Source organism: Gracilinanus agilis, chromosome 2 (assembly GCF_016433145.1).
Source record: "Gracilinanus agilis isolate LMUSP501 chromosome 2, AgileGrace, whole genome shotgun sequence".
NCBI lineage: Eukaryota > Metazoa > Chordata > Mammalia > Didelphimorphia > Didelphidae > Gracilinanus > Gracilinanus agilis.
Window position 1 is genome coordinate 643,545,623 of NC_058131.1, and position 23,615 is coordinate 643,569,237.

Below are 23,615 nucleotides of genomic sequence, written 5' to 3' on the forward strand. Positions count from 1 at the left end.
AAGGTTTTTACTTAAATTTTTAACAAGGTACCCCATTTTCTGTCCTGTAAAACCACATGATGCTCAGTTTGGGAATACCATCCCATAAGACACAAAAAAGCATAAACCTTCTGTCACTGATTACCTGGAAGTCCTGTGGCTTATTGGAAAGGATTCTTCGGGTGTTCTTTCCTTTCGTAATCCTCCGGGCCAGCTGGGCTTCAGAAATATTTGTGGCTGGAACCCTTGGGGCAACGACTTTGAATGTAGTGTCTTCATCTCCCATGTCTTCTCCCTCTTCTTCTAATATGTGAAAAAGTCACATAGTTAAAAAATGACCAAGCTTGAAATAATGGACAGGGACTCCTTCTTTTTAAGCACCCAAACATGATCTCCTTTGATATAAACAGTTCTGCCCAGCCTCCCTGTATTTCCTAAGAAAAGTTGAACTTGTAAATGAGGAATGAAGTTAGATGAAATCTCCCAGGGTACTGACCTAGGACACTACTTAGGGATGCTGATATTAAAAAATATTTTATGGAAAGGAATATCTTGACATCCTCAAGGAAGCAGGAAGAAGTAAGTGTAGAAGATGGGCCCGGTAAAGAATGTATGCAAAAAGGATCTGCCATCAGAAGATACAGGTTTTTATGAGACTCATTCTGACGTTATCTGCTGGGGGTCATCAAACCCACCCTGTCTGACATGGTCACAGGGGGGAACCTCAAGAGGAAGTGCATGGCAGCCTCAGAAAGGATGGAAACCCCTCACTCAGATACCTCTGTGTTACTCTTCTCTTACTAATACTCATTATTGGAATTATTGTGATCAATATCCCTACTCAGCCCCAGGGAAAAATCAGACCAGTAAAGGTAGTTACTAGAACCCTCACAGGCTCCCTATAGACTCTTAGGAAATTCCCCCCTTTACATGTAGTAATACAGAAATTCCCCTAGAAGTCACTTCATAACAAACTAGCAAATAGTGAATTAATGTTAAAGATTTAAAAACCCTAACTTAGATCTCCCATTCCCATACACAGGTGCCTACAAAAATAGACCAGAGCAATCTCCAAGTTTCCCCCCTCCTTGATCCCTGATTCAGTATGGTACGTTAATATAAAAGAACAATAGATGACAAATGGAGAAATTGTCTCCCATGAAAAGGCCTGTACATCCCCACCACTGTAGCCCAAGAGATACATCAAATACATCTTGAAAAATATTTAAAGTTATTGGAGAATGAAAAGTTGTAACAAAGTTAATGTATGACTTAATACATGGTCTCTAAGAAAAGATGTATGATGAGAATGGATTTCCATCCCAACCTTATGTGTGATCTCAAAGCATATAGAAATAAACCTTATTCAAGGCAAAGCAGAGCAGTATTCATGATGCCTGCCTGGCTGAAGTTCAGATTGTCTCTCATTCGTCTTAACATGCCCACGCTGTCCCACCTCCTCGAGACCCTGGACTTGTGGGAGTTATACTTCCACAGATTATCTTTTGGAAACAGGGATCTTTTAGAAAGTGAGGACACTGACAAATGGAAAAACACAACTGAAGTTGATTTCCAAGTGGGAGTCTAATTTGAACTTCTCCGTTACTGGTTTCTCATTGACCTTATTCAGCACTCTACTTACAGAATGTGTAGGACTTGGATAGTCTCAACGTTCCTCAAGTCTCTTGAATCCACTATCCTGAATGCTGTGTCTTTCATAATGCCCAAGATCACATTCACTTTTTGGCTGTCATATCTTATTGCTAACTTATATTAAGTTTGTAGTTCACTAAACCTTTCAGATCTCTTTCAAGACAACTGCTTTCTACCTGTGCCTCTCCAATCTTGCAGTTTCAAGTTGATTTTTTGACATCCATGTTAAAATTTTGTTTATTCACTTTTGAATTTCATCTGATTAGATGTAACTACATCAGACAGTGCTCTAGCCTGTTAACATCTTTTTGGATCCCCTAATTTTGTCATCTGTTATCAGAAGTAGAGTACCTGGATACAGTCCTCTATTTACTATGATACACAGTCTCTCAGTTATAGATGAGGATTAAGTCTAGACCTACTATTTCATCAGTCTGGGGACTTCTATGGTCAGGAAACTCCCTCCACTAACTATAGATCTATGGAAACCTAAATTCTTAGAGTATGGCAGCAACCATATTAAAATATACTTGGGAAATATTTAGCAAAATAAATAAAAATACAAAAGAACATAGATAATGTTGAGGTGGTTTTCTAACTCAATATGCAGCCCACAGGATTAGTGGTCCATTTCTATTTGTTTGACACCCTAGAGCGCTGAGACTTAAGTGATTTGCCCAGGCCAATATGTGTCAGAAGTCAGACTTTCTGGCTCCATTATCAGTTTCATCTATCAAGTCATACTACCTCTCACACACCTCTTGGTTATGTGCATTTACTTACTAGGACTTTAAGATGACAAACCATCATTTATACATTATCTCATTGTATCACTTGCATAATCTGAGCAAGGTCATGCACAGATCATTATCCACATTTTATAGATGATAAAACTAAGTCTCTGAGACTTTGTAGTGATTTGCCCAACATTCACATCAAATACATAACAGAGTCAAAATCCAAATTTAAGTCCCTTGCCTCCAAGTTCAGCACTCTTTCAAATACATCATTGCTATCTTAACTAATTAGGTCATCAATCTTTGGGTAAAAAGAAATGTAACAAACTAGATTTCACCCCAACTCAACACTTCCATAGATACACACTTCTTTTACATATAAATGCCTTTACATATAAATGCCTTTTATGTATTTGGAGGGTATTTGAGATGCTCAGGAGGTCGAGATAGGCAGCAGCTGAATTGTAGAAGAAATTATTTTTATTCTTTACTAAATAAAGCACATAGATATTGACTTAGCTCAAAAGACAGAAAACACTGGTCCTTCCTTTAACTAGCCCTCCTCCCAAGAACCAGTCAGTCACTCCATCTCCTTATATTCCAGTTGCCTTACCTGTAACAAAGAATAGGTTGAACAAAATGGTATCCAAAGGTCTCTTTCAATTCTGTGGTTCTGTCAATGAAGCTGCTGCCTTTCCAACATTGCCAGTTTCCATTTAAGGATAGGGTGACAACCTCAACTTTTGTTCAGTTAAGTTTGACACTTTGTGACCTTATTTGGGGTTTTTTTTTGAAAATGTTATTTAATTGATTAATTTAGAATATTTTCCCATGGTTACAAGATTCATGCTCTTTCCCTCCCCTCCCTCCACCCCCCTCCTGTAGCCAACACTCAATTCCACCAGGTTTTACATGAGTCATTGATCAAGACCTAATTCCATATTATCATTTGGGGTTTTTTTAGCAAAGATAGATACTGGAGTGGCTTGACATTTCCTTCTCCAATTCAATTTATAGATCAGGAAACCGAGGCAAATAGAGTTAAATGTCCTGCTCAGGATCATACAACTAGAAAGTATCTGAAGCCAGATTTGAACTCAGGAAGATGAGTCTTCCTGATTCCAGACCTAACCCTCTATCCACTGCCATCTAGCTGCCCTTGACAACTTTGACAACTCTTGCTTTTGCATTCACCTTCCACACTACAGTTCTCCTCTGATGACATGCCATGGTGTGGAGGTGACCCAGCCTTCTCTATGGCAATTGCAGCCAAGCATAACCTCTTACCAAGCTGAGAGACTGATCATAGGTACCATGCTGGACATGGAAGACCAGCAAAGACAAATTTATAAAGGTTCCTTACCTCCAGTCTTTCCCATTTATAGCTTCCCAAATACCCTGGCAAGTAATTACCAATAAGAATTATTTTCTTCATATTACAGCTGAGAAAACTGAGGTTTGAAGAGGTTAGTTAACCAGCCAATTGAAGGATTCAAACCTAGGCCTTCCTGATTCAAAGTCCTGCATTTTATACACATACTGGTCATGGCTACTCTATAGTGATATAGCCAGAGCAAATCATGAAGACCATTTGCTAAAGTATAAAGGAGTTTTGATCTACATAATGGAAAGGGCATTCACACTTTTGAAATCCCATAGCTTGGAAGAAGGCATAAGCGGAAAGATAAAAGATTAGAGAACCATAGACTTAAATGGGACCTTGGAAGTCATTGAGCCCAATCTCATCACTTTACAGATAAGGATACTGAGGCACAGAGAGGCTGTGATTTTCCCAGAGTCACACCCAGTATCTGAAGCTAGATTTGAACCTGGGTTTTCCTGACTCCAAGTCCGACACTCTATTTATTATTGTACATTGCCTCTATAATATCTCCAAGATATCTTAATGGCAGAAATATTTGTAATTTCATTGCAACTTCCAGGCCAAAAATTGTGTTTCCCTCCTCCCTCTTCCAAATCTCTCTAGCATATGTCATTACCAAGGCTTGGGAAGGCAGAAACCTTTTGATCTCCAGAAAACAGCTTCCTCCTGGGAAGACCCTAGAAGACTTTAAAAGAACTGATTGCAAGGGAATACTAGAATGAGGAAATAAGTTCCCTGAGTTCTAATAGAAGAATGTATATATAAAGAGAGATAGAATCAGGAGGATGCTAACTTCCCCCCTTTTCCCATTCTCCCAACCCTCTTCTATGTGGGACATGATCCCCTCTTTGCGACCTATTCTCTCCTCCTCACCTAGCCCGTATTCTTGCCACTACACAATGACCTTGAGAAAAAATGTAGTCTTTTTCCCCTTCAAGTCTTTTCTCATTTCTCTTTTTAAAAAATTCTCTTTAAGCATAAACAAGAATAAAATACCCTGGGTAATGACGGATATGTAAATTGCACTTGTGCATAGGTTTAATAATTTAGGGCACTTCCCTCAGACAAGAATCCTTAAATGGGTCCTAGCTCTCCCATTGCCTATTTATTTGGGAGGGGACTGGAAATTCCAGGGAGCAATAAAGAGGAGAATTTTTGGCCAGGCTTCTCAAATATCAACAGATGGGATTAAGTGGAAGAATCCTCTCTTTGTAAATTTGACCATCTGGAACTTTGTACTTAGTTTTGTTTCATTTTCACCTTTTCCTTCATTCTTTGGTAAAGCTTTTTAACCCTGACCCATGATAGAGTGGGGAAAGCACTGGCTCTGGAGTCAAGGGACTTGGGTGTGAATCCTGGGTCTGCCACTGTACAAATTTAAGACTGCCCTTTCCCATTCCTGGGCCTCAGATTCCTCTTCTGGGAAAATGGGACACCTGAACCACATCAGAGGTTCTTAAACAAGGGTTCCTGAAGTCTTAAAAAATATTTTGATAACTATTTCAATCCAAGTAGTTTCTTTTGTAATTCTAACTATATTCCTTTATTCAATTTTTGTATAGACTATTCTGAGAAGGGGACCATAAGCTTCACCAGACTGCCAAAGGTTTATTGACTCCTATGAGATCTGTTTCAGTGATAGAACTAGGGACAAGTCATCTGTACCCTTTATGTCAGCAGTTCTCAAATGTTATTATCTAGAACCCTTTATGGTCTTAAAAAGTATAAAGGATCCTAGTCTCAGTCCCAGCAGTAGTTTGTTTCTATTAACTTTGAGGAGTTAATGGAAGTGACTTTTTAAAACAAAACAAAACAAGGATGTAGAATCCTACAATGGGGAGTCTCTTCTCCCCTCCCCAACTTTGGCCAGGAAGTCAGTGACTACACCCAAGGAGTGGAGGAGTCAAAGAGCGCCCCTTTGTTCTTTTAGAGGTAATGTGACTCAGAAGATTATAGATTTTGAGATAAAAGGGACTTTAGAGATGACCTAGTTCAGAGATTCTTAACCTTTTTTCTGTCACAGACCCCTTTGACACATATATAAAATAAAATGTATAGGGTTACAAAGGAAACTAATTATATTGAAATAGTTATCAAAAATATATTCTTAGGTTCCTAGACTTTAGGTTAAGAATGAATTTAGTTCAATTTCCTCATTTTACAGATCAATACACAGACTCATAGAATCTTAAGAGTGGATGGAAAAGATCTTAGAAATCACAGAATCTAGCCCTCTCATTTTACAGATGAGGAACCAGTAGTTAGTAAGAACCAGGATTTGAACCAAGATGCTTCTGTGAGAAAGAAAATAGAGAGGCTTCAAAAGGTCCCTCTAACCTCCAGGCAACCAATACCCTTATCATACCCTTTCTTTGGACGGCCAGGGACCCAAAAGGAAATGGATTGCATCTCATGGATTCCTGAGATGATTTTTGGTAAATGAACGTCATCATAAACTTTGCCAGCTAAGTAAAGTTGTCCTCCAGATTCAGGAAAGAGTGAACAGTCAGAGAAAAGAGGTACTTCTCTAATTCTACCCTCTTGGAAAAACAAAGGAGGAAGGGAGGGGGAAAGATGGATTGGCATCTCTAGCAGTGCTAAAATGCACAGACAATAAATATTTGTCTTGTTGGAAAAAGGCAAGTAATGAAGGGAGAGAAATCGGCTCAGGCAGCAAGGATTTAGCCTTGTTATAAACAATGCTATTCTGCAATCATTCTACTCAAATAACAGTAGTCAGGGGTAGAAAAAGCTTTAGTTATTCCTGCTGCTTCCTAACATAAAAGCAAAGACATTTTAGCAGGAAATTTGCCCTTAAAGTGACAGAAAACTATTTGGCATCAAACTGCCCTGGAGAATGAGTTTGGGTCTAAAGTGAGTGCTCTTGGCATTGTTCCATCAAGAACACTAAATTCAGCTGGAAATCATCTCCCCTCCCCTATTCTAGTCCCCACATGTTCCTTGCATTTTCGTATAACTCCTTCTGGGGCCCCATAGTCTAAAATATCTTCATTCAGGCTTGATCTCAAGGCTTTGTTAGCCACACCCTTCTGAGAGAAGCAAGTTCACTGTCAAAATGTTCTCCACTGTATTGACATGCCTGAGCCAGTCAGCTCAGTGGATTAGAGCTTAGCACCAGTGAGAACAGGGTGTGGATTTGATCCCCAGAAAATCAGCTTCACACAGAGAAATAGTATTTGAGCCTCACAACAATGCTCAATGAAAAGGGAAGGGGGGAAGAGATCTGTGTGAGAGTATGAATGACTCAGTATGACCCCATCACTACTTCTGGAAGGAATCATTCAAAGCAGGTGTTCCTGCCTAAGTGTTATCTATTCAGAGAAAAGATGGCACAATGGTTATGGGACACCTAGCAGAATTGTATCTAACCAGAGTGTCTGATATTAGCTTCACAAAATGTGGCCTTAAATCAACTTTTTAAACACAAATCTGGATATGTATCACTTATTGTGAGAGAGTAGCCCCAGGCACAAGGTCTTATGGGCAGAATCCCAGGGATACTTCAAGGTTAATGATTATCAAACCCTATAGTTCTGCCTACTGCACTCCTCTCCTTCCTTTTTTCTTTTCTTTTTCTTTTCTTAAACCTTTACCTTCCATCTCATAATCAATACTATGGGTTCCAAAGCAGAAGGATGGTAAGGGCTAGGCAATGGGGGTTAAATGATTTACCAAAAATCACACAGCTAGGAAGTATCTGAGGCCAAATTAGAACCCAGGGCCTCCTGTCTTTAGGCCTGGTTCTCAATTCCCTGAGCCATCTAGCTAACCTTCTTTTTTTTGTAAGCAACTTCTTCCAGCATAAAACAGATACAGTAACTGATATTTAAAGGGATTACCAATCAGGATGGAAAAATTGATTCACCCACTAGTCAATCAATTCTGTATTAAGCTAAACACTGTACTTATTAGGCATTGTAGGAGATATAAAAAAGTATAATACAGATTTCTGCCTTCAAAGAAGTTAAGTCCACTTGGGAAGCCAAGATTAACATTCATGAAATAGATGGTAGACAGGACAGAAGAAGCAGTATTGGGATATGGAAAGAAGGGCCAGGGGGAAGAAGATCTGGGTTTTGATCCTAGATATATTACCAACTAGCTGAGAAACCTTGACCTTAACCTCTCTGAACCTGTTTCCTATTATCTCCTATAAAAAAGGGATAATAATTCTTGTCTTGACTTGCTCTGCCTACCTTATAATGTGACTGTAAGAATCAGATGAAGTAATTCATGAGAAACTAATGGAAACTATCATATACTAGATAACTGTAAGGGATTACTCTTTTCACATTTTCCATACTAGCAGACAAAAACTTAGCTTACCTCCAGTACCTTCGATGGTGATCCCACTTAGCTCATTTGGATTTGTTGCCATGGTTGCTGGTGGATCATAGGCAACCACCAGATCGATTGTGGCCTGAGGGAAAATAAATGGTAGTAGATAGAATCAGTGCATCCTTGGGGCATTTCAGGACTTAGGAATCAATGCATTTCCTCTCTTCAAGTCCAGGAATCTACATGGCAGGAACGGCATTTTTCTAGGGAAAGGAGATAGCAGAGAAGAGAGGATATATCTCATCTATGATGGGCAGTCTTCCCAGTTGAAAGAGAAGGACCCAAGCTCATTAATTCTAAAGGCTCGAGGACCCAGAAGGACCAGAGGCATAAAAGTCAAATGTTCACATAACCAACTGGGTTGCTGTTGCTAAGAAGTTAATAGGGCATGAATGAATGGTAACATTGTCTTATAAACTAGACAAAGAAGGGACAAACAAGCATGAATGAACTTGTAAAGACTCTAGCCTGGCTATCCCATTTTGAATTTATCTTTTAGTGAGGCTTAGATATAATAGCACAGAAGCTGAAAAATCAGTAATGGGAGTGATCCAGAGTCAAATATGACAGAAGGACATAGTTTCATTTGCACTTCTTAGATATTTTGTAACCCTACCCAATAAACTATTTCTAGATTAGATTTCTATCAGGACAATGGATTTCTCCTCCTCCAAGGAGACACATGCTATGAAATCAGATTAAGTTTAGCTACAATACCATAATAAAAAGTTATCCTGTGTATCTAAAGGCAATGTAGATTGCTAAAGAATGCTCTGAGTTCTGTGAAAATTGTAGGGATAAGCATATCCCCATAAAGATAAGCAACCCCTCAAATGGATAGGCATACAGATATAGCCAAAGAGGTTCTTTTCATTATATATACTCAGATTTAGATCTATGAAATTTGTAAACTAGTTGTTTGATTGTATTGATGACCTATTCTGAAGCCAACCCATTTTGCCAAGGAATCTTGCCAATCTTGCCCACCACCACTATCCCCTTGCTTACCACCTCACCCTTAGACTACAAGCTCCTTTAGGGCAGGAACTCTATTTTGTCTTTTTTTTTTACATCTAGGAGATTTGTAATAAATGTTTGTTGATTGACTAATCAACTCCAGTGGAGATACAAGACCCTAAACCCAAAGGCCTTGGGAATAGCAATGCCTTCCAACCTATGCTTGACAACCATCACTAAAGGGAAGGTGGGGGTAGGGTGTGGGGGCTAGAGGAGTTGTAAAAAGTGGGCCTGCCTTCCTCAATGTCACCAATCCCAACTGTAGACCAACAATTATTGAAAGGTAGTTAAACCTAAGAGCCCAAGAATGGCAGTATACCATCAACACTCCACTTCTAGCCCAGTCCTCACAGCCAATATTTGGGAAAGCTACAGCCCCTGCCTCTTTAACAGTCATAGTGACTGAAGATCTAGAAAAGAAAATTTTTACCACCAAAGTCCTTGGCACTAGCAAATGGTTCCACATTAGAAATTGATATGATTTAACTAGTGGAAATGACATTAAAGAAGTTGCATTACCATCTGTTTTTATACTATCATAAGGAGTATGGGATCTTTCCATCTGATTACTAGCTGAAACCTTCAGTGTGTGTTGCCTTCCCCCATTAGAATGTGAACTTGTTTAGAGAAGGGACTGTCATGTTTTTCTGTTTATATCCTTGGTGTTTAGGATGATGCTTTGCACATAGTCAACGCTTAATAAATATTTCTTCATTCATTCATTCATCTCAGAGCAAATTTTTTGCTTTATGCATAGAACAGGCACATATTTCTTCTATAAAACCTTTCATATGCATACTGGAGATAAAAGAGGGAAAGCACTTACCCCGGTATCTTGACCCTTTTCATTTACCAAAGATATGAGTTTATAAGGAAGAGATCGACTCTGTCCACCTATCAAGTCCTTCAGTGATATTGTTGCAACGCCAATCAGTCTAGGGAAGAAAGAGGCAGAAAACAGGTTATTCTCCAGGTTAATGGGTCTTTAAAATTCATAAGAAGGAAATTCTTAATTTCAATTAGAGATAAGTGAAAATGAAGATATAATATTTTTCTCATCCAAATTCATAGATACCCCTGAAATCTATCCACAGACCTCTTGGGAGTCTGTGAACCTCAGGTTAAGAGCCCCTGCTCTATGTGTAAATGGAATTAGCTCACCCTTATTCATTCTTTAGATTTTAGTTACTAGGAATGTCACCCCACCCAACTTAGAATTAAGTGGGGAGGGGGGAGGTCTATGACCCACATGTGCTAGTAAGTGACAAATCAAAAACAAGTGACTGCCCCATGGGCAGTCTGAAACAAGGTTGAGACCATCATTTGTCCTTGTAGAACTGGAGGGTGGATGCAGGAAGTGACAAAACGAACTATCTTTTAAATATGATGGTAACTTCCTGTGAAGGGGATTTTTGCCTTTTGAACTTGGCCTTGAAGGAGCTCAGGTGAGACCTCAGACTGCTTCCTTTTGAATTGTCATGTGGATAAGTTAGGCTGACTCCCTTTCATTTTCCTTGGCGTTTTCTGAAGGCCCCAGCCTCAAAAGGAGGCCTCTCATCTTAGAGGAGGCCTTGTGGCTAGAAGCCTTGTTTAATTAACCTCTGCGCCCCCTCTTCTGGGGCCTCTGAAGCCCTTCCTGGTTCGGGTCTCCGGATCAGGCTGGAGTAACTCTCTCCTTCTCTCCTTCTCTCCTCTCATTCTCTCTTCTCTCTCTTTCCCTACCTTCACCCTTCCTAATTGTAAATAAACCACCATAAAAGTCATCTTGACTTGGGTCTGTTATTTTGGAATTGGGTAATCGATTCCTGGTGACCAAACTTTAAATATCCAGTCCAACCATAATTTACTCCTTTTACATCTAGGAGGATAAATTATTTAGCAACAATTAATGATACACAATAATCCATAGTAAATACATTAGAGAGATACGTAAGTTATCATGAAATGTATGGGGGGCAGTGGTGGGAGGAAGGATTGAAGGGCCTGAGCAAGAAAGTGTTTTTGCTTTAACTTTTGTTGAAAAATCCCTTTAAAATATCTCTAATCTTATTTCCTGCCTTATAAGGTATCAGCCACTGAATCAGACTATGCTTTTCCAGAGACTCAAGAATCTTTTAGTGCCAAGGGTCATCATTTTGAGAACTGTAGACTTTGTAGGAGATTATGCTGAATGGAGACCAATCCTAGGACACTTCCTAGAAGTTGGATTTTAAAAATACAACCTTGATAGGAATTGCTTTCTTGCAACTTTTTTTTTTCTTCAAAATGAAATGTAGGAAAACAATTCTTCTAAATTATGAGTTCAACTTATTTAAGGCACGAACATCAGGAAAATTGTATTCTAGTTCAGTTCTACCACTGACTGGTCTTGGGACAAGTCAGTTAACTTGCTGGGGAAGCGGAATAATGTAAGAGGATGGGACACTGGCTTTGAAGTCAAATTTCACCTCAGATATAGGTAATCTTAGATCAGTCACTTAGTCTCTCTCTCTCTCTCTCTCTTTTTTAAACCCTTACCTTCTGTGTTAAGACAGAAGAGTGGTAGGGGCTAGGCAAGGGGTATTAAGTGACTTGTGCAAAGTCTGATAGCTAGGATGTGTCTGAGGCCAGATTTGAACCTAGAACTTTCCACACTTAGCTTCTTTTTCAAAACAATAAATTTTTATTGGTATCTTTTGCTTTTATATCAACAGAATTTCTCCAAGCATCCCTTCTTTCTCCCTCCCATAGAACTATCTCATATCTCAAATAATATTTTTGAAGGAAAAAAAAAGGAAAAAAGAGGAAGAAAGAAACAACAAAACATCAAAGAGTCTGAAAATATATGCAACATTCCACACCTATAAACCATCTCTGGAAAGCCCTTAAGGGAGGTGTCTTCTCATAGCTATTCTTTGGGGCCATTCTTGCTTGTTCTTTGTAATTTTAAAACATTCCCTTTTGATTGTTTTGCAGTGGTTGTTTTCTGTTTACAGCACTGCAGTCATCATATACTGTTTTCTTGGGTCTGGTAACTTCACACTTCATCAGCCATTTAACCTCTTTGTGCCTCAATTTCCTCATTCTTATGATAAGAAGGTAAATTAACTCTCCGGTTCATTCTAGTCTACATATGGGATTCTATGATTTAATGTCTCTGAATCTCAGTTTTCTCATCTCTAAAATGGAAATGGTAATACTTGCCTACTTTGTTGTTCAATCGATGTCTGACTCTTCATGACCCCATTATGGAGTTTTCTTGGCAAAGATACTGAAAGAGTTTGTGATTTCCTTCAAAGAGGATTAAGGCAAAGAGAGGCCAACAAAGAGAGACCCAGGGTCACACAGCTAATAAGAAGACAGTATTTGAACTTGGGTCTAACTGCAGGCCCAGCACTGTATCTACTGAGCCATCCCTTTGTCTACTTTACAGGAATGCTAAGCAGAACAGGTTTTATAAATTTAAATTTTTTTTAAACCCTTAACTTCTGTGTATTGACTTATAGGTGGAGGAGTGGTAAGGGTAGGCAATGGGGGTCAAGTGACTTGCCCAGGGTCACACAGCTGGGAAGTGTCTGAAGTCGGATTTGAACCTAGGACCTCCCGTCTCTAGGCCTGACTCTCAATCCACTGAGCTACCCAGCTGCCCCTACAAATTTAAATTTAAGTTAAATTCAAATTTAAAATTAAATTTAAATTTTAAATTTTAAATGATAAGTAAAAGTGAATCATTACCTATAAAATAAATGAGTTTAAATTCAATGATTTCTTTGGTCCCTTCCAACTGGGGAAGGGACTGTCCTATAGTATATAAGCATTTCAGAGGTGCAAGGTCCTTAAATGATCATTTCATCCAACCCTTTTATTTTAAAGATGAGGAAAAGGAAAAGATGCAATAATTTGCCCAAATTCATATAGCTAATTAATGGCAGAATCAACTCCAGAGCCCTAGATAAGAATTCTTTCAACTAGACCATTCTGTTTATTTCTATGGTTTAAAATACTAGAGCATTCTTGATTCTATGATCTAATTGCAATGTTTTACATTTGTGCATTTATATTGTTTTAATTTGTTTTGCCTCCTCATTTAGATTGTAAGTTTCCACAGGGCAGATAGATCATCCTTGGGTCTCTCCTAGCTCTTGAATTCTAAATCAAAACCTTATACATGGTATCCTTAGGTTCTGTGGCTTAGATTGAAAAAACCTTAAAAGTCATCTCATTATATCTCCTTATTTTACAGAAAAGGAAACGGAAACCTAGAGACTTAGTGACTTGTTCCAGATTATACTGACAATAAATACTTGAGATGGAGTCAAATCTTTATCTTCTTGACTGTTGTTATTCAGTCCTGTCCAACTCTTTATGACTCCATTTGGGGTTTTCTTGGTAAAGATCCTGAAGTAGTTTGCCATTTCCTTTTCCAGTTCATTTTACATATGAGAAAACTGAGTCAAATTGAACTCATGAAGATGAGTCTTCCTGACTCTAGGCCCAGAGCTCTATCCACTGTGCCACCTAGCTGTGCCCATCTTCTTCATTCCCCCACATTGCCGTTCTTTAAAGTATTTGCTTGTTTCGGAAACTTCAACTTGGGCTTCACGGCCAGAGATTTCCTGCTGTCTTCCTCCTTAATTCTTTGAACCTTTAATTTACAAGAACTCTACTGACTATGTGTCTGTGTTTGGCAACAAATATTGTTTAGCCGTTTAAAAAGCAGGTATATGCATGCAGAATGCCAGGCTGAATCCTACCCTGAGTGGTTCCTGCTCTTGTCACCAACATACACAAAATTTCACATTCTTCATTCTGACTCAGCCCTACATCTGCTCCCTTTTCTTTTCCTTTTTTTTTTAAACCCTTACCTTCCATCTTAAAATTAATACTGTGTATTAGTTCTAAGGCAGAAGAGTGGTAAGGGCTAGGCAACGGGGATCAAGTGACTTGCCCAGGACACAGGTGGAAATGTCTGAGGCCAGATTTGAACCCAGGACCTCTGGTCTCTGAATCTGGCTCTCAATCCACTGAGCCACTCAGCTGCCCCCTCTGCCCCCTTTTCTTCCCAAAGAAGGGAGTTGACTGAGATGCAATAAAATAAACATGAAGTCGATAATTGGCTCCGAGTAGCCCAAATGCCCCTCGCTTAGAGGCACTGCACCCCATTTGTAAGGATGGGGGATGGGACAAAAAGAGCCAGAAAAAGGCCGTTGGTGACAGTTACTGACAGTTGAGACCAGAGAGGGTTCTGGGTAATTCTCTGGAGAAGGAGGAGGAGGAGGACTTCCGAGGAAGACTGAGAGAGGGAGGCGAGAACATCTCAGCTCGAATCCAGTTCTGGGGGCTTCCTGAGGATCTTTCTTTGGACACTGAAACCCCGATTCCCTGGTCAAAAGCATCCCATCGCATCTCACCCAGCAAGACTTCAGTTATCGAGTCAGCTAAGTTGGGACTCCATTTTGGGAGCCATCTCTTGGGCTCCTTCTCCCATTACCCAGCCTTGCTGAGAGACCCCTTCCAGTTTGACTTGCAATTATAGAAAAGGATAGAAATAGAAACAGAAGGAGAAGGGATAAGGGGGGAGACGCTTAGGAGTGGGAACCCCAAAGATTCCCACCCGAGTGACAGACCCCATAGAAATAGAGAAGGGGCACCCCAAATCCCTCTGCCCTTCACCCCTTTCCCCAACCCCTATATTGATATTAATAAAAGCCATTCATTAGTCAGATACCATTCCAGAGTGCCTGAGAGACGAGGGGGAGGGAAATCGCAGCTTGGCCCGGCTGCCTCCGGCTTGGAGCCAGACACCCTGCTGTGAAGTTGGCTGATCTCAGGGGAGGCGTGCGTGAACCTCACCCTCGTTCAGAATCGGATTGGGGTGCCCAATACCTCATCTTACAGAGAAGCCTCATTCCCAACTCCTGTGGGGCGGCACGACCATCCAGGTCACTCAGTTTTGGGGTGACACCCCCTCAAAGTCTCCCAGTGTAAAATCGTGAGAGGGGAGAGCTAGAAGAGAGTCTCACCTCACAGACTCTCTCTCTATCTCCCCTCCATCCCTAACATTAATTACTGGCTCTGTTAATTCCTATACATTTCCTAACCTTCAGGCAATTATCCTGCATAAATTATTAAGTAGAGACAACAGTTTAAAAAAAACACCATATTTAATTTTTTATGGGAAAGGGTACTTTCTTTTAGAGATTTTCACACTAAAAAATGATTTTAGAAACAGCTTAAGTTGAAGAAAGAATGCAAGTATACAACTATGCCTTTAAATTATTTTAGACCCAATGAAGGCTGAAATAAAACATTCCTTTTGGATAAGTCTATAGTTCAAGGCTAAGACTAAGGGCCTGCCTGGACTATTTTCCAAAAACGTTGCCTAGTTACAAAATACTCAGAGAGCTTGGAAAATGATGACTTGGCCTCCTACACATGGGACATGAACATTTCAGTCTGACCACAAACTAACTTCCTTTAGAGAAAGCCACACTCAGATCTGCAACTTTTTCCTTTGTCTTCCTGATGTTAGTGTTTTAAAACATGGTGACATGTTGAATTTTGTTGTATTGTCTACTGTTATTGTTGTGTTTTTACAGAAAAATAAGAGAGACTAGTTAAACTAGGGTCCAGCTTAAAAAAAGATGAACAGCTTTCTCAACAAGAAATGTCATGTGGGAAAGGAAATTAAAGCCTTTAGGCTCTAACTATGCTCAGAGAGGTTATAAATTACAGATGTTTTCAGAGGTAAAAATAGGGGGGTAGAGGAAAGTTAACTATTCTATTCCTGAATAGCTCACTACATATTTTACCACATACGATTTAAAGCTGGAAGGGACCTTAGAGTCCATCTAATCCAACTTCTTCATTTTATAGAGGGTTAAAGTGAGGTCCAGAAGAATTGAAGATTTACTCAAGATCACATGGGTAGTGACAGATGGAATATGAATTCAGGTCCTCTCTTGGTCTACAAAATTCAGTGTGCTTTCCATAGTGCCTCTCTGAGAGGCCAGGTTGATTATCACACATGAGGAACAACTGCCTAGGAATTCGGTTTCGTAATGGCTGATAAAAATGGCAGTTGCTTGGTTTTGCATACACATAGACAGACACAGACAGGTAGAGAAGTAGAGAGGCAGACAGAAAAATAAACAATAGATAGATACATGGGCTGACAGATGGACAGACATGGATGGATAGATAGATAGATAGATAGATAGATAGATAGATGGATAGATGGATAGATAGACAAATAGATAACATTAACACTGTGCTGAGTCCTAGGGATACAAACATAAGCAAGCAAGAGGGTCTCTACTCTCAAAGAACCTCTATACTAATTGGAGAAGACAGTACATATTAGTCAACTAGGAAGCATGAGATGTGCACATTGTTGCATGGTTTGCATGTGTAATATACATATGTATATATAAAATTATATATTCATTCACAATATGTGCATGTGTATATGTATAGTGTATCTCTATAAAAGCTCTTAAATGTACTGATTAAGAGTTTCTTTTAATGAGGTTCAGAACAAAGTATGACCAGAAGAGAAGTAGAAGAAAAAATGCTCACTGTTAACCTAGGCATAGACTTCATGGAAGCATGCTATAGTAGTGAGTCAGTTGCTGGCAGAGTTCATAACTGGGGAGACTGACTTGTATAAAGTTGTTCTATATAACAGTGAGATCAACCTACATGGATTGCTGGAAATTCCTTCCAGAAAAATAACTGACAACCAAAAGATTCAAGGGCTGGGGAGGGATCCTATAGCACACATTTTGTGCTCCCAGAGACTCAAGTTCACATTTATTTTCCCTTCTATTGGTGATGGCAGTGGTTCTCAACAGAATTATCACTAGGGTGGAATAACTGAGTCCTTGCTCCTGGGTACAGAAATTTGGAGACTGCCAAAAGGACAATTGCAGAGCGTGCTTCCTACCCACAGAGGCTGTGTCTCAGAAGAATTTTCTCCATCCAGCCCCTCCATCACCAAAGGCAGACTAGTTCTAGGCTAGGCTTCCTTCCCCTAGTAAACACAAATCTTGTCCCCCAGTCCTTCAGTAGAATAAGTGCCTCATAGTTAGGCATATTGAACTTGAGGACTCAGAGGAGGTGGGAGAAGAAGACATCAGAGAATATGTAATTGTAAAGGGGTTGGCCTTGCAAAAGGAAAGGCATCCCTTCCTCTGAAACACTACAGAAGCCAAAGGATGGATTGGGATAGTCCATTGACAAGCATTTGCTAAGTACTTACAACATGCCAAGTACAATACTAAGCACAGGAAACCAAAGAGAGGCAAGAAACATTCTCAGCCCTCTAAGAGCTCACGTTCTAAGTAAGAGACATGTAAATAATTATGTATATACAAGCTATAGTCATAATAACAACTAACATTTCTACAACAATTTTAGATTTGTAAAACACTTCACAAATATTATCTCTTTTTATTTTTGTAACAACCTTAGGAGAAATGTGCTATTACTAATCCTACCTTTTAGAAGAAGAAACTGAGGCAGATAGTAGTTAAGTGACTCATACAGCTAGTTAATGTCTGAGACTGGATTTCAATTCATGCTTCTTGACTTCAAGTCTAGCACTCTACTGTGCTACCTAGCTATCACAAATTTGGAAATATTCAAATATGAAATTCTTTCTTTCCTTTTTTCTTTCTTTCCTTCCTTCCTTCCTTTTTTCCTTCTTTCTTTTTCTCATCTAGTTGTATTTTGGGACTTCTCTGACTTATTTCTCCACACTGCCCCAGAGAAAGCTTATTATTAGGATAACCTCATCATTCTGCAAGATATCAGCAGCCATGGTACTCTATCTCATCACTGCCTTCTGCTTCTCTGATTGGAGGATAGGGCCATGAACTCCAAATCTCCATTTCAGGAGAGACATTAACTACCTCATTTCTCATTTGCTGTATGACCTTGGGATTCTCTAACTGATTTCTCCACCATGCCCACATATTTGTTACCTTTCCCTCTCTCCTCTTTCCCTCTTTCCTCTACTCTTTCAGTTTCCTTTTGAGTTTTGTCTTTCACCATTATTAAATCACAGTCTCCTTGAGGGCAGACGCTGTCTTTCTTTTTTCATATTTGTTTCCACTGCACCTAGCACAGTACTTGGCAGATAGTAGCTGTTTAATAAATATTTACTGACTATCAGATATCTATATATGAAGATGAAAAGTTATGAAGAAATTCCAAGATGACAAAAAAAAGTAGATGAAAGACGTCATACTTGATGGCTTAAATATTTTTGGTGAAAAAGAATAGGAAGGAGGAGGTAGATTATTGAAGGCTTCAGGGGTGCAGAAAAGTTTTCTAATAGTTGCTTTTTAAAAAACCCTTACTTTCCATCTTAAAATCAATACTATATATTGGTTCTACAGTGGATGAGTGGTAAGAGCTAGGCAATGGAGATTAAGTGACTTGCCTAGGGTCACAAGCTAGAAAGTGTTTAAGGTCACATTTGACTACAGGACCAAATTTCTCAAGGCCTGATTCTCAATCCACTGTGCCACCTAGCTCCCCCACTTCTACAGCTACTTAGGGGACTAAACTAAGGAAGCAACAATGAAGGGGGGAAAAGGACTTTTAAGGGCCCAAAGATGAAGGTAGACAGCATAAATTAGTAATAGGTTCAGTCAGCAGTTCTCAATTTGGAAAGGGGACTATTTCACTATAAAGTTGATAAATTCCAAAGGCAACTACAGAATATCTGACCTGCTCTTCTTCAATAGGATGCCATTAAGGTGAAACTAAAAAGTGTTAAAAGAGCTTAGCTTTTCATACTGAGCTTAGTGTTTCTTTTCAAATTCTAAGGGGAGCTGAGAAAATAACTGCATTGGAGAAGAGGAAACTTCCATTCATTTTCTGATCCCTCCCTTTAACAGGAAATTCCTCATAGTTGTTTTTTTTTTTTTAAAGAATATGTTCCATGAAAGATCTCATGAGTCAGAATGAATAATTCCTTTATCTACTGCAGATAAAGCAGGCAGAAGAAATGGTGGTACCTAATAATTCTAGAAAGGAAAATCAACATTAATATTGGGCTTTAAAGTTTTGTAAAACACTTTATGAATATGACCTCATTTGATCATTATCTCATTTTGGATATGAAGGAACTGAATCTCAGAGAAGCTACATGACTTATTCATGGTCATACAGCTAGTCAGAACCAAAAACATAAGTTCAGGCCTCTTGACTCCAAAGTCATCACTGTTTCCGCTACACCAAATTGCCTTATGAAGTAAAAAGTGAAGGAGCTCTGGTCTTGGAGGCAAGAGTATTTATCTGAACTCTGACACTTAAGTTGTGCAACCAAGGATAAGTCACTTAACCCTTCTGGGTTTCAGGTTCCTCATCTGTAGAATATGGATAACAATAATCTTATTACATAGCATGATGGAAGGTGGTGATGGTGGTAACTATAGTGGTGTGAAGGAGAATGACTGATCTGTGTAAATGTATAGTTATATAGGGGTAATATATCTGGATGGGAGGTTGTTGGTAGATAATCAGAAAAATAATTTCACATTAATCTCATATAAATACTCATAGTTCCTGAGTAATTCCTACTCTCGGGAAATAATAATTTATCACCAATTTTCTTACACTGTAAGTATTGCTATGATATCTATTTCTTTCCTCCCTAGGGACAGAAATTGGTTGGTAATTGTCCTACTTGTTTGTACTTCCTAACTAAACTTCCCCATACATCTGCTTCTTCTTGAGATGATGCTTCTGCTTATCAGAGTTTCCATTATATTTTCTCACAATCAATATAGAAGTGACTTTCATAGCTGTTGTTCATAGGCAGTCAATTGTAAAGTCATTATCCTCTATTGTCTTGATGCAGAAATCTAGAAATACCAGTTGGCAAAAAGCCTAGTCACATGCTACCTGCACAACATTTGAGACCTAGAGCTTTATTGGAAGCTTTATTTTTAAAATGCAATAGAAACAGAGACAAGAGAATGAGAGACAACAAGGAAACATGGAGGGCCAAGAAAGAGGCAGAGGTAAATGGGCAAGAAAGAGACAGAAACCACAAAGCTCTATGTAAGACAGATATGAGAAAAAATGGAGAAATACAAACAGAAAGAAGCAATAGGTACAATAGCAAAGAGCAAAAGACAGAAGTATAAGGATAGACCAATTATTGGTAAAATTTTGAAGTCTTTGAAACTATCTTCAATACCCTTTTGTATATTCACGATTTCACATGCTGCCCACCCCAATTGTATTCTGTGCCTTCATGGTTTTCTCTAGCTACCCAAAGATACCCACTTGGCCCACCATTCCTGGGTCCCAATGCTCTGGGCCTAGTATTCCATCTTATCTTCTCTTATACACCATCAAAAATATGAATTCTCTTTAATATCTCCTCAAAGATCTCCACTACTGTTAACTGTCTTACTGAACCAGCCAGCTCATAAACAATATTAAGATTTTAATGGCTACAAAGAGCTTAATTTATTACCTCTCCCAAGAATTTGGATTTTAACAGGGTACTCCTGATAAATGTGATGTGTTCATTCAAAAGAATGCACTCATTTAGATAACTGCAGAATTTTGGAGTTGGAAAGAATCTCCATAGCCAACCAATCCAAACTATACCAGAAAGGAAACTCTGCTTTAACATATATAACTAATCATCCAAGCTCTACTTGAAGAATTCTAATGAGGGGAGATTTACTATCACTAGAGGTAGCTCGTTACATTCTGGGAAATTCTAATCATTAGGAAATTTTTCCTGACATCAAGTCTACGTTTGCCTCTTATTGGAGGAGGAGATAAGGGATGGTCATTTTGGCAGGTATGTCACAGGTTTGTGACTTCCACTCAGTAATCTAACTTCCGCCTTCTGAAACCAAAACAGGGAAGCCTCAACTTCATTCTACATGACATTTTCAATTAATTGAACAGCACTATCATGCTAAGTCTTCTCTTCTCCAGAGTAAACAATCCCATTTTCTTTAACTAGTTTTTATATAGTTTTTATATAGACCCAAGGTCCTTTGGCAATCTAAATGTTCTCCTTTAGATGTTTGCCCAGAACAGTTACAGTTTAAGCAAGATGAGATACAATGGCTCTATCATCTCATAATTGCTAAATATCATGCCTCTCTTAATGTAGCCCAATATTACATTAGATTTTGGGGGTGCCTCTAATCTTTCTGCTCATATTGAGTTTACAGACCACTAAAATCCCTAGATATTTTTCAGATAAACCGTTATCTGACCATGCCTCCTTGTCGTACTTATAGTACTGATTTTTTGGGACCAAAATATAAGACTTTGAACTTATTTTGCTTTGACTTCCATTTTATTAGACTCAGTCCAACTCTCTAACTTTCTGAGTTCTGTTGAGATAACTTTGTCCATTCAGTGTGTTAGCCATCCCTCTCATCTAGGGTCTTCTGAGAATCAAATAATCATATTTTCTATGCCCTTAACTCAAGTAATTGAAAAAAATGGGAAAAAGCATAGGATAAGCACAGGTCCCTGGGACATTCTACTATAAACCTCCTTCTAAAGTTAAATGGAGCCAAATGAAGACCTATTTAATTTTGATCATGCAACTTATTGAATTTTATTGAATTGACTCACAGAATAATGGTATACCAATATTTCAAGAATCAATGATTTCATTGGTGTGGGTTTTCCCCTTACTCATTATCAGTACAACCTTTTTCTATGGAAATGGCCTTCATCAGGCCCTATAATGGAAAAATTTCATGTTAGTGGCAAACATGATGATGAAGCTCTTCTCATCAAGGCAGATCTGTGTTCAGGCTCAGTCCTCATTTATAGGACCAGCCAGAATTTGTATTCAAATAGTATCACCTTAAAAAGTCAATTCCATGCCATCATGACACAACAAAGTAGGACTTGACCAGGGCAGACTGCCTATCTGGATGAAATTAATTAATTCTAGCACTGCCTATATCTTCATTTATACTACTTTTTTTTAATAAGAATTTACTATTTGCTATTAGCATTTAGGGTTTGCACAGTCCCACAGTAGGCTCAGATTTTCTATTTTATTAATACTTTGGTACTAAACATAAGTTGGAATTTTTTAAAAGCTTTGCTTAGCTAATGAAAGTAGACATCTGCATTTGATTTTGAGCACACTCATTTGTAGGGTAAGTCATTCAATTAGGAAAATTTGCCTTCAGCACTTTCCAACTGGGCATTTTCCTTGAAGTCTTTCTTTTCATAAGATCAGTTTGGTTCTCAGAAATAAAGATACTGAAAACTACTTATAGGAATAAGAACAATTTGTTTATATTCTGCCAGGTCATATATATTGGCTTTATATGGAGACCAAATTAAATAAGATTATAAAAACTAGAACTTGATATAAAAAAGATAACTGTAGAAGAATGCTACCTCCTAGAGACTTTCATAAGCCAAAAAATCTTTCACAAAAACTTACTTAATACTAAACAACAGTTCTGCTCCCCCCAATTTAAAAACCTTTGTCTATGAATTGATATTTTAAATTTTGTCCAAAAATGAAATTTTTTTCAAAGCTCCACAAAGTCCAAAAATATTACTTCCTTCTTTTGCTTTTCCCTGTAACAGACCTTCCCAGGCTTGAAAAGGTTCCTTTAGAAAATCAAATCAATAAATATTTATGGAATGTCTATTGTTTTCAAGGGACAATTATTCTAAGATCTGTTTGATGGCCAAGAACCAAAGCTTTCAGATTTGAGATTTTTTCATCAGGAAATGGAATTTTGTCTTAAACTACATGTGATGATAGCAGAGTTGAGGAAGGATTCAGGCTAAGTCTCGTATTATTGGACTTCTTTCCCTCAATTTTAGTTTAATGTGCAAGGCAATATTCCTCATTTTCTGGTAATCTGTTTCTAACTTTGCTCTGTACATTTGTGATGGTTTCTGAGATGAAAGGGAAAGAAACACAAATAAACTCTAAGAGAGAGCCTGTTTCCAACAAACAGAAAAGCTTCCTTATGAGTCACACATAATTAAACTAACATTTCATTTTTCAGGTCAGCAAGAAAAAGGCCCCTTCTTTGTTGTTTGATTGGGGCACACACATAAATGCAAAATTCTTGGCTCTTTTGGTGGTCATGCTTGTCAGATCACACCACTGGGAAATTAGGTGCCCCAAATTTACAAATTTTCTTGTTAACCATAGGTTACCAAAGCTTTTATTACATTCTAAACATTTTGATGAGGAGGATAATAGTTAATAATAATAATGCTTTAAGGTTTGTGAAGCACTTTACCAAAAAAAATTGCCCTGTAATCTCCTCTTTGTTTCAAACTGTCCCCCCCACAACAGTGGCCTTGTGATAGCTCAGGGTTTCCATACCCTTTCCCCATCTGAGTTTGTTTTAAACAATTGATCCTAGTGTGTCTTTTGTGCCATTAGTCCAAGGCACGAAAATTGCTAGGTCTAACTCTATCAGAGATCACCTAAAATATGTCAAAAATAATTTTAACCTTTATCTGATGAT

General features: G+C 38.6%; 1 protein-coding gene across 2 annotated transcripts in view; it reads right to left on the minus strand.

Annotated features, from left to right (window-relative positions):
• The window catches only part of MYOF (myoferlin), a 159,776-nt gene that overhangs the window by 96,996 nt on the left and 39,165 nt on the right, over positions 1-23,615 (minus strand). For both annotated transcript variants that reach the window (XM_044665689.1, XM_044665688.1), the window contains exons 4-7: positions 9,956-10,064; positions 8,101-8,194; positions 2,954-2,961; positions 125-274 (exon numbers count right to left, since the gene is read on the minus strand). In XM_044665689.1, the coding sequence (XP_044521624.1) occupies positions 125-274; positions 2,954-2,961; positions 8,101-8,194; positions 9,956-10,064 (361 nt within the window). The remainder of the gene's footprint in view (positions 1-124; positions 275-2,953; positions 2,962-8,100; positions 8,195-9,955; positions 10,065-23,615) is intronic.